The following is a 15,156-nucleotide window of genomic DNA, read 5'->3' on the forward strand; positions in this document are numbered from 1 at the left end:
ATCTACTTTAAAAGGCTACAAATAAGTTAAAGCACATAATAAACCTGAAAATGAAACTTATATAGGTTCCAAAAAATTAAAATAATCAATGGTACAAATAAATAAAATCTACCTAAACACAAATCAGATATATTTCACACGAGAACTGATAGCAAAATTACAAGCCAAAACAAAAAAATTAAGAAAAAATATAAGATATTTAAAATTATTTATAAACATAACTATGTAAATATTAGTATAAAAATTATATATATAAATTACTGGTTCAGTTCGATTCGATTTTTTCTTTGATTTTATTTTACTAAAATCAAAATCAAATCAAATATTATCGATTTTTAAAAAATTAAAACCAAACCCAAAAAATATACTATTATTTAATAAGTTTGATTCGGTTTTCTATTTGAATCCATTTTTAGTCCAACCATAAATACCCCTAATCTCAAATATAGGTCGCAATAAAGTGACCTCATGAGTCCGTTTTTCAAAAAAAAAAAATTAAAATTAGTTTTTAATAAACTCATTGGTTTCTTTAATTATTATTTTTTACAAATAAAAAAATGTTATTTCATGAGGTCCTTTTTTCAAAAAAATATTTTTAAAATTGTCTTTCTAACAAACCAACCTCATTGGTTTCTTTAATTATTTTCTTTTAAAAAAAATGATATTTAAATTCTATGCTAAATCAAACACTGCCTTGTCAAAATTAGCACATGGAGTATTGTATATATCTGGCCAAGATAGCTTTTAAGTCCTTATATCAACTTTTTCCTCTATATATAGAACAAAAATAGTTAAACATGTTGCTTTGAATGTAGTATTCCATCCATCAAATTCTATCCAGTCTTCTACTACTCAAAAATACTCTAATTAAGTACATTTCCTCTTTTCCTTATAATCGATTTGAAGCTGTAAAAGTCACTTGACCGTAAGAAGAGGAGCTCCAATCACTCTACTTTTCACCGCGCCGTGTATGGAGATAGAGGCAGCCGCTGGTGATGTTGAAAAGGGGGTAGGATCAGGACTAGAGACTAGTGCAGCCTATTTGATTTGGGAAGATGTAACAGTTGTGTTACCAAAATTTGGAGGAGGAAAAGGACCAACTAAAAGATTACTTAATGGGCTATCTGGTTATGCTGAACCTGGTAGAATTATGGCTATTATGGGTCCTTCTGGCTCTGGAAAATCTACACTTCTTGATACTTTAGCAGGTCTCTCTTTCTTTCTCTTATCTCTCATTTCTACGTTGTTTCGATTCTTTAAAAATGTCAATACGTGTGTAGTGACAAAATTAAGATTTTCATTAAGGGGATCGCAAAAAATAAAAATATACTGCATGCAATTTGAACTTGAACCTAAGATGAATTTTGAAATCCTAAACAACTGAGTCAATCTCTAGTCTTATATTCTGAGGATTCAAAATCTACAAATATACATAAAAAAAATAATTACCATGTATACATGGTGATTTTTACCAAGGTGATTCGGGTGAATACCCCGACAACGCCCTAAATCTGTCCCTGTTGTGCATATTGGATATCCTCCAAAACTAATGTATTTTTTTTAAATTCAACGTAAGTGCGACAATATTTTTAGAAAATCAAATAGCAATATATAGGTGCATTAACTTTAAGTAAATTAAGATTTATATATAATCATTTTTGAGCTATCAACTATGTGAACATTGTTAAAATGCCAACTTTAGAGTCCGATAGATCAACTATGTTTATGCTTCCTCCACATATTAAAAAATAACACATATTAACTTAATCGTTTAATTAGAAGAAGAAAAAAAAAAAAGGAGGCAGTTTTTGGTATAGAAAATCAATATTGCTATCCTTCTTCGGACATAACAGATGGATGGATGCTTATCCATAATAAATATTCAAATGTATGGGCATATTTGATTATTTTGCTGTTATATTTTTTCGTTAATTAATTTATAAAATTATATACACATTACATTACGTCCATATATAGCAAAATGGATAAATGATTGTACGGTTGATTTCTCACACAATTACTTAACTAATATAGTTATTATTTTAAAAAATCTTTTTTTTATTTTATTTTTTTTCAACAAAAAATATTAATTTTTTAAAATAATAATTATTAATTGAGCGAAGATATGAGAAATCAACCGGACAATATTAATGGTCACTGGCATAGCATTAAACATCAATATCTTCATAGTCATTACATAGGATTGCTGAAATTTTTCCTCAACTGTTTGAGCATGATAGTTCATATACTCCCTTCATTTTAATTTATTTGTCATTTTTTGACTTAGGCACAGAATTTTTTTTTTAAAAAAAAAATTATCAAATATATCAAAATATTTTTAATTTTGTGTTTTTAAACATATATCATTTGAAAGTAGAAATAATATTCTTTTTTTTAAAAATGAATTAAAAAGAAAAGTAACACGGACTATTCTATGACTTGACTGTTCAAAATAGTACTAAAGCAGATTCATTCCTGTATCAACTTTTTTTTGGTTGTTGTTGTATAACATTTAAAGAAGACTTCTTTTTAAAATTGGAGTGAAGTAGCCAGCTAGCAAAATTTACTATTGATGTTTCTATAAATGAGTGCACGAAATTAAATACTCTGTAAGTAACAATGGCAGGTGGGATATATATATATATATATATATATATATATATATATATATAATTAATCAGATTTTGCTTTAATTTCCAGATTATCATATATAGCTTGTTACGAGGTGTTGTATGTTTTTATTGGCCAATTAATTGATTAATTTGACCACGTAACAAATTGTATAGTATTCCATTTGTTCCAAAATATTTATCACATTCGTTTTTTCAAACTCAAACTATATGAACTAGACAAGCATCTTAAAAGATGGAGCATTCTTTTTAATCATATTAATACAAGAGAAATATTCTTACTTATAATAATTTTTATATAGTTTTTTATAAATTAAAATATTAAATTAATCTAATCTAATTTAATTTTAAATATTAATCAAATTAACTATAGTGAAAGGTGACAACTATTTTTAGGACGTAAGGGAGTATTGTGAATACATATTCTTTATAGTAACAATTACAAGAACAAAAGATGGCATGGAAATTAATGAATTGAATTATCACAACTGTTTACTAAAATATTACTCCTGTATTTATTCTGTTCATTTTGCACTTGTAAAGTTAAAAAATGAGAGATTGATAAAGTAAATCTAGCTAGGTGGTAGTGCATTAATATCTGAGTTTTTATTGTTTCCTCTGACTAGTAGTGTAGAGGTAGATAGAAAGTGATAAATAAGGCATTATTGATGCAGTTGCTCACCTAATTAATACTCGTTTCGTTCCAATTTATTTGTCCTATTTTTTATTTTAGTCTATTTTTAAAATAGTTTTTCTTTCATTTTTAGTGACTCTTTAATTTCGACGTACTACATGATATATTTAAAATCACAAGATTGAGAATTTGTTTGGATGAAGCTTTTAACTTTTGACTTATAACGTAGGAATTCTGACTGATGATTTTGGCTTATTTTTATTTTTTAGCTTTAAAACAAGCGTTTATAATCATTTTTTTTATTTTACTCAAACACTATAAGAGTTTGTTTGGATTGACTTTTTATTTTTTGACTTTTAAGCTAATAGTCATAAGTTAGAAATTCGAACTTATGATTTTGAGCTTATTTTTATCATTTTAGCTTAAAACTAAGTTAAGCATTTTTTAAATTTATCCAAATACTTCAAAAATGCTTAAAATCACTTAAAATAAGTCAATTCAAACAGGCTCTGAAAGTGCTTAAAAGTTATTTGGACTTAAAAACAGTTAAAATAATCAATCCAAACAGGTTGTAAGAAACATTTTGATACATTTGACATATTTTTAGTTTAAAGCTATAAAATTCAAAAGTCTTTATTATTTACTTAAATTTTATATCAAATCAAGATAGATAAATAAATTGAAAAATTGAAAATCCTATAAATTATCATCTAGCTATAGATCACTATCCCATGCGTATTTATTATCCCTGTAGCTATAATACTAAATTAGTACAGTATTTATTTCCATCTGCCTAGTTCCCTACAGCATACAGCTATAAAGCGTAGAGTAAGTAACACAATTTTTTAAAAAAAAATTAGAATCATATATATGATATTCATCATCTCAATTTATAAAACACTTTTTTTTTATAAAAAAATTAGTCGGTTTAAAAATGACATATTTTTAACTTTCTCCACTTCATATTATTTGGCATCCATACTAAAAATAGTTACTTCAAGTTATTTATTAAACTTATGAAATCAAACACTTAGTTACATAAAGAAGTAGTAATTGAATTTAGAGTTTCAAGACATCATTAATAAAGTTAGTTCAGTAAAATACATTTAGAATTAAAGTTTTCTTAAGGGTACATGTGATAAATCAACAGGGACCAAGTAATATAAAACAGATCGAAGAGAGTAAATCTATGTTGCATGCACGGACTTTTCAAAAATATTACCGTACTGATATTATTGGATTCTTCAAAAATACTTATACAGTACTCCTAACTTCAAAAGAATCTAAGAATTAATTTGATAATTATCTGTGATGTATAATACTGAATCCATTTATCTAAAATAAGATTGAAAACTATCTATATTATAGTGATGAGCAATTTGTTTGACTTAATTACAGGAAGACTCTCAGCAAATCTTGTCATGACTGGAAATATTCTTCTTAATGGAAAGAAGAGAAGGCTTCACCATGGTTTTGTTGTAAGTGCTATATATCCTCGCCCTCAAATTATCTATCGTGCTTTCAAAAAATAGTTCTCTTAAATTATTTTTATTATAAATGACAAAATTAATTATTTAAAATTAACTATAGAGAGTGAAGTCAATTAGATAGAATAAATGGTTAATTATAGTAATAATACAGAATATCGTAAAAAACTACTTTCTCCGTCTCAAATTATTTATCGTTATTTTAAAAAAATAGGCGCCTCAAGTTATTTTTCATTTAAAAAGTTCGAAGTTCAAGGCAAAATTAAATATTTTTTCACATTTTATTCTTAGTAGCAATTATTCTTGAAGGTTACAAACATCTTAAGATGGCAAATAGAGTGAACATTCATAGAAGAAAAATTATATCTTACAATATAAATAAAGATAAAATAGTCAAAAATCTCTCCTAATTAATATTTTCTTTTAAAAATGTGCAAAAAAAAACATAACAAATAATTTGATACTAAGGGAGTAATTACACTATTAATGTTGTTTAATTATAATTTATAATCCTTATGTATTTATTTATGTATATAATCTGTGCGTATTATGTTTATTTATACTTAATATACGTTTATCCCTTATTTTCTAGGTAACACGATGGTGTAAATTTTACACGATATGTATAATTCTTGGAATTCTAACAAATAAATATTTGCGATTTCATGTTATTATACCAGGCGTATGTGACACAAGAAGATGTACTAATGGGAACTCTAACAGTGAGAGAAACTATCCAATACTCAGCTCAATTAAGGCTCCCAAGCAACATGACTAAAGAGGAAGTAAATGAGATTGTAGACAATGTTATAATAGAGATGGGGTTAGAAGATTGTGCACAAAATTTGATTGGAAATTGGCATTTAAGAGGAATAAGTGGTGGTGAAAAAAAGAGATTAAGCATTGCACTTGAGATAATAACACAACCACAACTCTTGTTTCTTGATGAGCCTACAAGTGGACTTGATAGTGCATCTGCCTATTTTGTTGTTCAAGTACTTAAGAACATTGCATGTGGTGGTGAAAGTGGAAGGACTATAATATGCTCTATTCATCAACCAAGTAGTGAAGTTTTTGCCTTATTTGATGACCTTTTCTTGCTATCTTCTGGTGAAACTATTTATTTTGGAGAAGCTAAATTGGCAGTAGAGGTAAGTCAAGGCTGTTAATTACTCCCTCCGTCCATCTTTACTTGTCCACTATATTATTTTATAGGATGTTCAACAATATTTGTCTAGTATAGAAAATCAAGAAATAAGTTACCATTTTGTGTCTATTTTACCCACCAAATAAGTGACTTATAATTAATAGACGTGATATAATAAAATTACCTATCTATTTTTTGTTTCTTAAAGGGTGTGCCAAATCAAACATGAACAAATAAATATGGACGGAGAGAGTAATTAATTAGTTATTTTAATATATTATCATGAGGTTAAAAATGAATTTAGAAGGTGTTTGGTTGGACTTACAAGTTGATCAAATTGGTTTATATGCACTTTAGCTTATTTACGTGTTTGGTAAATATCTAATGTGTTAAGTCAAGTGCTTATAAATCAAAATCAGTCAAAAATCATAAATTTGTCAGCTTATGAACATTTACGATTTGACCAAGTTTTTTACTACTTGTACATATTTGCTATACCTGGTTGAATACAATTTCTTATTTGACCAAACAAAACAGAAGCTTTTTACTATTTTTTTTAAAAGAATTCTTAAAATACCCTTCCAAAAACAAAATCTTGAACTTCCTCTTCACATCATTTCCATTATTCCTCCTTTTCTTTAACATGATACTTTTAAATTCATATTTCTTGATTAAAAAAATTTAAGGTTTTTTAGTCATTTTAACAAAAGAATAATTTATAAACATTTTTTTTATCAAACACATTGATTGTTTATTTTCAATTTTGACACTTTTATCCAAACACATAATTGCTTATTTATATAATAAATTTCAACACTTCAAAATATATTTTTTTACGATCAGCTAATTCAAATGGTTTCTTAAGTTATGTACACCAACAATAATTATTATTTTTTTATACTATTTCTAGACCTTAACCTGTCGTGAGTTGTGTAGTTGCAGATTATAATTATTTCTTTATATTTTGAATTTTGTCACTGAAAATCATGATTAAAAAAAAGTAAATGGGGTGAGCACCATAGTAGAACCAAAATTAGAATTAAACTCTATATTTATATAGGTAGGTCAAAGTTATGATTTAGTTTGTTTGATTATGTGTTTGCAGTTCTTTGGTGATTCAGGGTTTGCATGTCCAACTAGAAGAAATCCTGCTGACCATTTTCTTCGTTGCATTAATTCAGACTTTGACAATGTTACTGCCACTTTAATAGGCTCAAGGAGAATACATGTACGTATTGTATAATAAATTGCTAAATTGAACTATTTATTAAGTGGTCTCATATTTATGGTAGATAAAAATAATATTTTTGTTCCCCTTTTATTCAAGAGTTTATGAATGTATGTGTATCATCTTCGTCTAATTTATGAGGTCTCAAATTCCCTTTTCTCTCGCTTGGGCGAACCTATACAACTTTCTATCCCGCCTCTTGTCCTGTAGCTCTTCATATTGTTGTTTTAGCCATTGTAATCGCTGACTTCAACTAATTACTTCGTCGACACCTTATATCTCTTCATATTTCCCATCATTTCCTCTTCTTCTTTACTCTTCACACAACTCCTTATAAGACGTCTTTTTGGCCTCCACTTTATCATGGACCGCTCTATTTCATCACCAATAACCTCGATGTCCACCAGTATTACCTCTCTCAAGACCTCTCTAGCTACTGTCCTACTGATAATTTCATAAAATATATATGTTAGTATTTATAATTTGTATTGCAGGATATGAAAGAGTCGTCAGGTTCACTAGTTTATTTGCCAACATCAGAGTGTAGAGTAAGGCTTATTCAAAATTACAAATATTCAAACTATAAATTGAGGACAAAAGCTAGAGTTCGACAACTTGCAAATATTGTAAGCTTTTAATTTCTTTCCCTTCTTTTTATTATTCATAATTTATAATATATATTAGTGTGTTCAACTTTTGAAATAATTAATTAGCTTTTCCGGCTGGTTAAATGATATTATATACTTTCTCCGTTTTAAAAAAGAATGACCTACTTTTCTTTTTAGTTTATTTAAGAATGATCATGTTCTTTTTTTGGCAACACTTTAATTTTAGCTTTTCATGTGGAATGTTTAAGGCCACAAGATTAAAGGACATTTTGGAATGAAATGTTAACTATTGATTAATTATTTCTTTCTTTCAGAAAGATATTGTATTTAAAGAAAGTGGAGGGAGCCAAGCAAGATGGTTGAATCAGTTGTGTACATTGATCAAGAGATCATTGAAGAATATGAGTAGAGATTTTGGTTATTATTGGTTGAGGATTATAGTGTATATTATACTATCTATATGTGTTGGTACTGTTTTCTATGATGTTGGAACTGGACATAATGCTGTAATTGCAAGGGGTGCTTGTGCTGGATTCATTTCTGGCTTCATGACTTTCATGTCCATTGGAGGCTTCCCATCTTTCATTGAAGAAATGGAGGTAAAACATCTCTTTATTACAGGTTTCTTTTTGGCATAATACATAAATGTGTTTGGCTTCAATTGACATCTATTATGTCCTCTACTTTTAAGTGTACACAAATATAGATACTTAAAGTTATATAAAATTGAACAAGTAGACACGCGTATCGTCCTACATGGCATACTATGTGTTCTACATGGCGTAACACAGATCAATTCAAGTGTATCTCATGTGAATTGTCGTTGGTTCTTTATTTGCAGATATTTGAGAAAGAAAGGAAGAGTGGACACTATGGTGTTGGTGTATTCATTCTTTCAAATTTCATTTCATCATTCCCATTCCTAGTTGTTATGTCTATGAGCTCAGCAGCCATTACATACAACCTTGCGAAGTTCCACCCTGGCTTCTTCCATTTTTTGTATGCTTCCATTGTTCTCTTGAGCTCCATAGCTGTTGTTGAAAGTTGCATGATGGTTGTGGCTTGCTTTGTTCCCAATTTCACCATGGGTCTTGTTGTTGGTGCTGGACTTCTTGTAAGTATCAACTAACTCATCTTACTTTCATGAATAATATATTGATTTTCAGTGACTTGCTGGTAAATTTCATTTTCATATTCTGACTGCAACATATTTCAATCAAGCACTTGACATATGATAAATTGTTCCTATTAAATACTTTCTATTCAAATTTTAGAATTTCTTTTTGCGTTTGTTCTCAATCATCCCATTATTTTACTTGATGAATAATGAATGAATTCTTTGTTCCAATCCTTACTTGATACTCATGTAGATGTTGTTGGGAAAGGCAAGCACCAAATAAAGATGCATGATAGGGCAATAGCGGAAGAAAATCCAAATCTAAACTTTTCCTTTTATTTGAACCAACAAAAGCAAACTAATGCAAGCACAAACATTGTTTGGGGAAGCCAACAAATTACCAAAAATAAATATGGCAAGGGAAAACTAAATCAACAACACGAGACACCAAATTTACGTGAAAAACCTCTTCAGTGTGAAGAGTAAAAACCACGGGACTAAAAGCTCCACTATAATCAACAAGAGTTACAAAAGTGTTTTCCAAAATGGCCACCAAAGAAGTGTCAAACAAAGAGCAACAACAACTACAAGATAATACCAAAACCAAGAGAAGTAAAAGGAGCAAAATCACCAAAATGCAGCTACTATTCACGAGCTAAAATCTGGAGCTACAGGACTCCAAAAATCACCTTTGTCAGTTCCCAATCAAAGATTAAATTAAAAGGAACAAGCTTTCCAAAAATCAGCTCAATCGGACAAGGAACGAAGTGGGAATTGCGATTTGAAAATGGCTGCTAGCGCTTGTGCGAAAATCTACACTCTCTCACTTTTCTCTCTATGTGTGGCTGCTATGCTCTCTTGTTAATTCTTGAAAATAAGACCTAAAAGAATTCTTACATATGCACCATAATATTGGGCTTATGGATAAAAGTGGCTAGTCCAAATTGGCTTTTATTTATCCACATAGGAAGGGAAAAAGACCAAAATCCAACAGATGTGTGCTAAATTAATTCCCTCCATCTGTCCCAATTTATCCGACCCTCTTTCCTTTTTTTAGTCAATTTAGAAAAGAACTAACACTTTTTTATATTTAGTAACGATTTAACTTTAAAATTCTCATTGAAATCTTAATGAGATGATTTATAATCGCATGAATTCATGTATGCAGGGAATTATGATGGCCTCAGCTGGTTTTTTCAGGCTAATGCCTGATCTTCCAAAAGTCTTTTGGAGATACCCTATTTCATATGTTAATTACATGGCATGGGGCTTACAGGTAAAATTTCTCTGTCCCTTTAAATTCTAAAATAACTTCTTAAGATTGTATATTTAGTTGGTTATCAAATACTAGCTATCCGTGATAGCACGAATCCAATATATGTTACTCTCTCTCTTCTAATTTATCATTAGGGTGAAGGATGTCAATAGGGCATGACGCGAGATAGCGATTCTTGACCTGCTAAGATTTTAACCAGCAAGGTCTTACCCTATTTAGCACTTTTAGAATATTTGCCCTATCCTGTCCCATTTACATTTTTTAATTTATTTTAGTGGATTTCTCTTGCTGGATTTATTTTTTCTCAAACTGTTGGATCTGTGCCCTTTGTGTTTGCAAGCTTTGTGACAGTTGATCCCTTTTAATGCATCTATGCATTTGTGATCTTTTACTTGTATTTAATGATTTTGTTAGAAATTTATTGACCTGACCTGCCGCGCTCCATTGTCATTCCTAATTGGAATTTAGGTAAATGTGACATAACTCTATTAACTTCAATTATGCAGTTCAATATAACTACCAGAAGTACATAAACTGTCAAGTAAATATTTTTTTTAAAAAAAATTATAACAAATAATTTTCTCTAGTATTCTAGTTCGGTAACATAGGAGTAGTGAATATGATAAATGACATGTTATATGGCTAGTTAAAATACACTAATTGCATGAAAATCTTTTATACTATGTGCAAGTACTTTGAGATTGCTTAGACAAATCTTTTTGTGTGAGGCCGCTTTTCCCCACCTTTCTTACCTTGTTTTTTGGTGGTAAAACTACTTGAAACAAAGGTTTTCTCCACCGTGAATCAGTAGAAAATTTAGATTATAAAACTTGATTTTCCTACTCATTTCCTATCGAACCAGACACAATGAAAAATAGATTATCACTGAAATAGTAGGAAACTTTATAAATTTCCATATGAAAACATTTCATTTTTTTTTTCACTATTTCAATTGAAATATCCATGAGAATAGCACTGAAAAACTCAGCGGAAAATTTCAGTGTAAGTGGCATGTAAGAAATCTTTATTGTTTTTTTCTATATATTCGCTTAACAATTTTCCTATCTAATTTTTGCAAAATGGCAGGGTGCATACAAGAATGATTTAATAGGACTAGAATTTGACCCTGTAATGCCAGGTGCTCAAATGAAGAAGATGAAAGGTAAAGAAATCATCAGCTCAGTTCTTGGATTTTCAGTAAAGCACTCCAAATGGTGTGATTTGGGTGTTGTAATAGCTATTCTCATATCATACAGATTGCTTTTCTACATAATTCTTAAGCTAAAGGAAAGAGTTTTACCACTTTTTCACACATTATACACACAAACAACTCTTCAACATCTTAGTAAAAGACCTTCTTTTAGGATAACACCACCTTTTCCATCAAAAAGGTACCATCATATCCACTCATTGTCTTCTCAACAAGGACTTAATTCCCCACTCCATTGACTACTTCACTGTGTCACTGAAAATCTAGAGGAACGTTGTCGGAAGTGTAAGGGGTAAACTCGGATTTGGATATCCCTATTCAAAATGGGAGATAGTATACACATTCTTAAAAGAGACTATAGTTGTCAGTGTAAAACAACATTTTATTTTCCGAGTGATTCATCTATATGATTATGTAGGAAAAAAGTTGCAATATCTTATTATAACATATGTTTTTTTTATATATATATTTAAGTATTTGGCCCCATCTTCATACTAGAAATTGTTTGTTCCTTAATGCCAGATCTTGTATTCAACTTCTAAGACGTTAAAAGTTGTGTGTGTTACCGATATATAAACAAATATTACAAAATAATCAGCTAGACAAATTGAATACTACACTTTGTTTCATGAAGTCCATAAATTTTACCCCCAACTTTTAATCTCCAGTTTTTACCTAACTATTGAACTTGTGATTTGATAACATACTTTAAGTATTTGATTACTATAATATGAAATCTGATACGATTGGAGCTACTTTTATATGCCATTCTTTAGTAGTAAAACCAATATTTTTCTACTTCCCAACCTAGACAACAACCATCACATTTAGGATACAACTAAAATTCCAATAGTACCCTCTACTGTCGCACTGTGAATACAATTTTTTATATATGTTCCAACTTCAACACACACATAAAATAATGCATTAAAACTCCACCATCATCATCGTAGAGCAAATCCAACAAGGAGACCTACAGATTAAGATATTAGATTAGATACAGATCTACTAAGTTAAATAGGCAACAATGAGGTAGTAGATGGAAACATGTTAATTAGCATCAGAAATAGCTTCTTTTTAGAGACCCATTATCAAAGATAATATCAACAAGGGTCATAAGAAAGAAAACCTAGAATTGCATTCATTTCTTCTGCACAAGATCAACGGGAACATCCGCCTGCATGAGCTCAAAATGTGCATCTCTAACATCACATCTAGAGTTTGTCTTGAAGAAAGCTTGAGAGAAAAGGTGGGTGGGGAGGTAGGACTCATGGACCTCATGACTCCACCTCCGCGCAAAGAGCGGAGCTCAAAAGGCTAAGTAATATGATTGCAAAACCAAGAAGAAATGAAAAGATGCAATAAAAATTGAGGGATAAATTATAAATTTAAATGTAAAATCATTATTTTCACCATAATTCAACAATAAACAATGAAAACATTTTATGCCGTCGATGAAGCTTTGCTAGTCCGCCTAATCAAGTGGCAGATAGAGTGAAATCAAAATAATTCAAATTTGAAGGATGATTAAATAGTTAGTTAATTCTAGGGGTGACAACATGGGTAAATTTATGGTTATCTATTCCACCCAATCCATTTTAAATGGGTTAGTTATCAATCGTTTAAATGTGGATCATATCATATCATATTATCCATCATAAAATATGCATAACTTATGGGCATTCATCAATTGCACTTCCCTTAAATTATGTAAGGGTGTAGGAACCTCTAAAAAAGACATTACAGTTCTTAATGGTGTGTTTGGTATAAAGAAAAATATTTTCTAAGTTTTTCATGTTTGGTTGGCTTAAATGTTTTGAAAAATATTTTTCAAATGAACTTATTTCTCTAATTTAGAAAAATGACTTCCACACATAAAGTAAGTGTTTGGGGGGAGGAAGCACCACAACTAAAATTTGATATGACAATTAATATGAAAATAAATTGGACACGAGAATTTTACGTGGAAACCCCTCTAATTGATAGAGGGGAAAAACCACGGGGTAGAAGGATCTCACTATTAAAATATGGAGTACACTACTCTCAAATACAAGAAGAAAATAACAATTAACACTTCTCTCTTGTAAAAGGAACAACTACTAAAGAGGACACTCAAGACTACAATATTTATCTTGGTGTATAAACTCTCTTTGTATTCTTACTCTCTCTTTTTGGAATGATTTAAATGAGGGCATTAGGCCCTCTATTTATAGGAGGAACAAAACGCGTAAAAGAAATTTTACGCGCTTTGTAAATGTGTTGCCAGCTATTTTTTCTGTCAAAAGTTGCCAAAACGTGTTGCCAACTATTCTTTTGTCAAAAGTTGCTTTTGGCAACTTTGACTTTTCTTCCTTTTTCTATTTCTGTTGGCTCTTTCTAGCATTTTCTAGCATTCTCCCACTTGAAGTTTTAATTGAGAATCAATTAAGTCTTCACACCATCCTTTCTACCCAATTACTGCAATGTTACATTTTTGCTAGGCCAATAGAAGATCGACACCATATGAACTTATTACTGTTGATCGGCTTTGTAAACATATCTGCTAGGTTGTCATTCGTGTGAATTTTCTGAATGTCCACACTGCCTTCTTCCACCTTCTCACGAACAAAGTGATACTGAACTCGTATGTGCTTTGTCCTTGTAACAACCCCTAAAATGTTGTATGTCGGTATTTCAATTCTCGACAAAAATAATACAGCCTCTGTATTTTAGGCATAACTTTTCATAGATTGGTCCAAATTAGGTGATTCAAATTTCTGGGTAATCACCACATCCTTACCTACAACTTTCATGAAGAACGTAACTTCAAATTCGGAGTATAAGTAGGTCAAATAAATTAATCTTTGCAAGATATAGTGCTGTGACGGAATTGAGTGTTGATAGAAGAAAATTCATATCTCACTGTAGGTTGCTCCAAATTGGTTGATTCTTGAACGATATGAAACTAGACTTCCATATCTACAATTCTTATGAAGAAACCAAATCCTAATAAGGAATTTATCTTATTCAAACGTAGCTTCGAAAATGAGTATTCTGTTAAAAAGAACTCATCTTACCTACCATGGAAACATCTAGATGCATTTGACATCATGCATGACATAAATTGTCCTCCATTTAACATCATCCATGACATCAATATATTCCATTAAATTTTCAGATTTTTCTTTATAATTATTTTATTTATTGTTAGGTCCCTCTTTCCCACCTATAAATACCCACCTTATTTCCTCATTTTATTCATCAAGCTTTCCTAAGCATTTCTTCTCTCTATATACTTCTTCTCAATATAGTTTTAGTTTTAGTAGTATAAAAATACTACTCCGGTTATTCTTATACTCCGGGTAGTACACAAAACGCTCCGGCGAGAAGAAAAGGCTAGGGATCCAAGAGTATTCCAATTCGGAGTAAACCTTCGGATTTAAGGTATGTAAGGCTTTCATAGCATCGGATTGAGTTCGTCCATGCGCCCAATATTTAAATTCATTATAATTGAATTATAGTTGAATTTTATCCAAATCTTGAATTCTAGATGAATTGATTCTTCTTCTATTGAGTTTGATATATTTATGCATTAATATTATTATTATTATTATCTCTCATATTATTGGAATTATTGTTCATGGCTACTTTCCCATGAATCTTAATTGATTTGATGTTCATGAATATTTTTACACATGTTTTGAGTAAAGATGTTGGCTTTTTATTATTTTCATTGATAAAAAAAAAGTTATATGAATTAATACTATATATGTATTTTATTGAGTTTTGAAAGAGCAAAAGAGTTGAATTTGAATGAATTTGAGAAAATGATATTTTGAG

The 15,156-nt window shown here is 29.9% G+C and overlaps 2 protein-coding genes across 2 annotated transcripts in view; one reads left to right on the forward strand and one right to left on the reverse strand.

Moving 5' to 3' along the window:
• The first annotated feature begins 788 nt into the window (after window positions 1–788).
• Window positions 789–11,776, forward strand: LOC129902232 (ABC transporter G family member 15-like). The gene is made up of 9 exons (XM_055977349.1): window positions 789–1,208; window positions 4,663–4,742; window positions 5,432–5,902; window positions 7,004–7,126; window positions 7,621–7,752; window positions 8,049–8,333; window positions 8,576–8,848; window positions 10,020–10,127; window positions 11,214–11,776. Exons 1-9 carry the CDS (start codon window positions 971–973, stop codon window positions 11,574–11,576), a joined length of 2,073 nt encoding a protein of 690 aa, XP_055833324.1. The 5' UTR covers window positions 789–970; the 3' UTR covers window positions 11,577–11,776.
• A 371-nt stretch (window positions 11,777–12,147) lies between these two features.
• Window positions 12,148–15,156, reverse strand: part of LOC129902233 (protein TRAUCO) — a 31,450-nt gene continuing 28,441 nt past the window's right edge. Inside the window, exon 4 of the mRNA XM_055977351.1 lies at window positions 12,148–12,310. The gene's annotated coding sequence lies outside the window, so the exon portion shown is untranslated. The remainder of the gene's footprint in view (window positions 12,311–15,156) is intronic.

The sequence above is a fragment of the Solanum dulcamara genome, chromosome 9 (assembly GCF_947179165.1).
Source record: "Solanum dulcamara chromosome 9, daSolDulc1.2, whole genome shotgun sequence".
In the NCBI taxonomy this organism is placed as follows: Eukaryota; Viridiplantae; Streptophyta; class Magnoliopsida; order Solanales; family Solanaceae; genus Solanum; species Solanum dulcamara.

Excerpts from the sequence above, each read along its gene's own strand:
- LOC129902232 (XM_055977349.1), top strand. The coding sequence starts at position 971 with ATGGAGATAGAGGCAGCCGCTGGTGATGTTGAAAAGGGGGTAGGATCA. Across the intron at positions 1,209-4,662 it reads ACTTCTTGATACTTTAGCAG|GAAGACTCTCAGCAAATCTT; the intron begins GTCTCTCTTTCT and ends ACTTAATTACAG. Across the intron at positions 7,127-7,620 it reads TAGGCTCAAGGAGAATACAT|GATATGAAAGAGTCGTCAGG; the intron begins GTACGTATTGTA and ends TTTGTATTGCAG.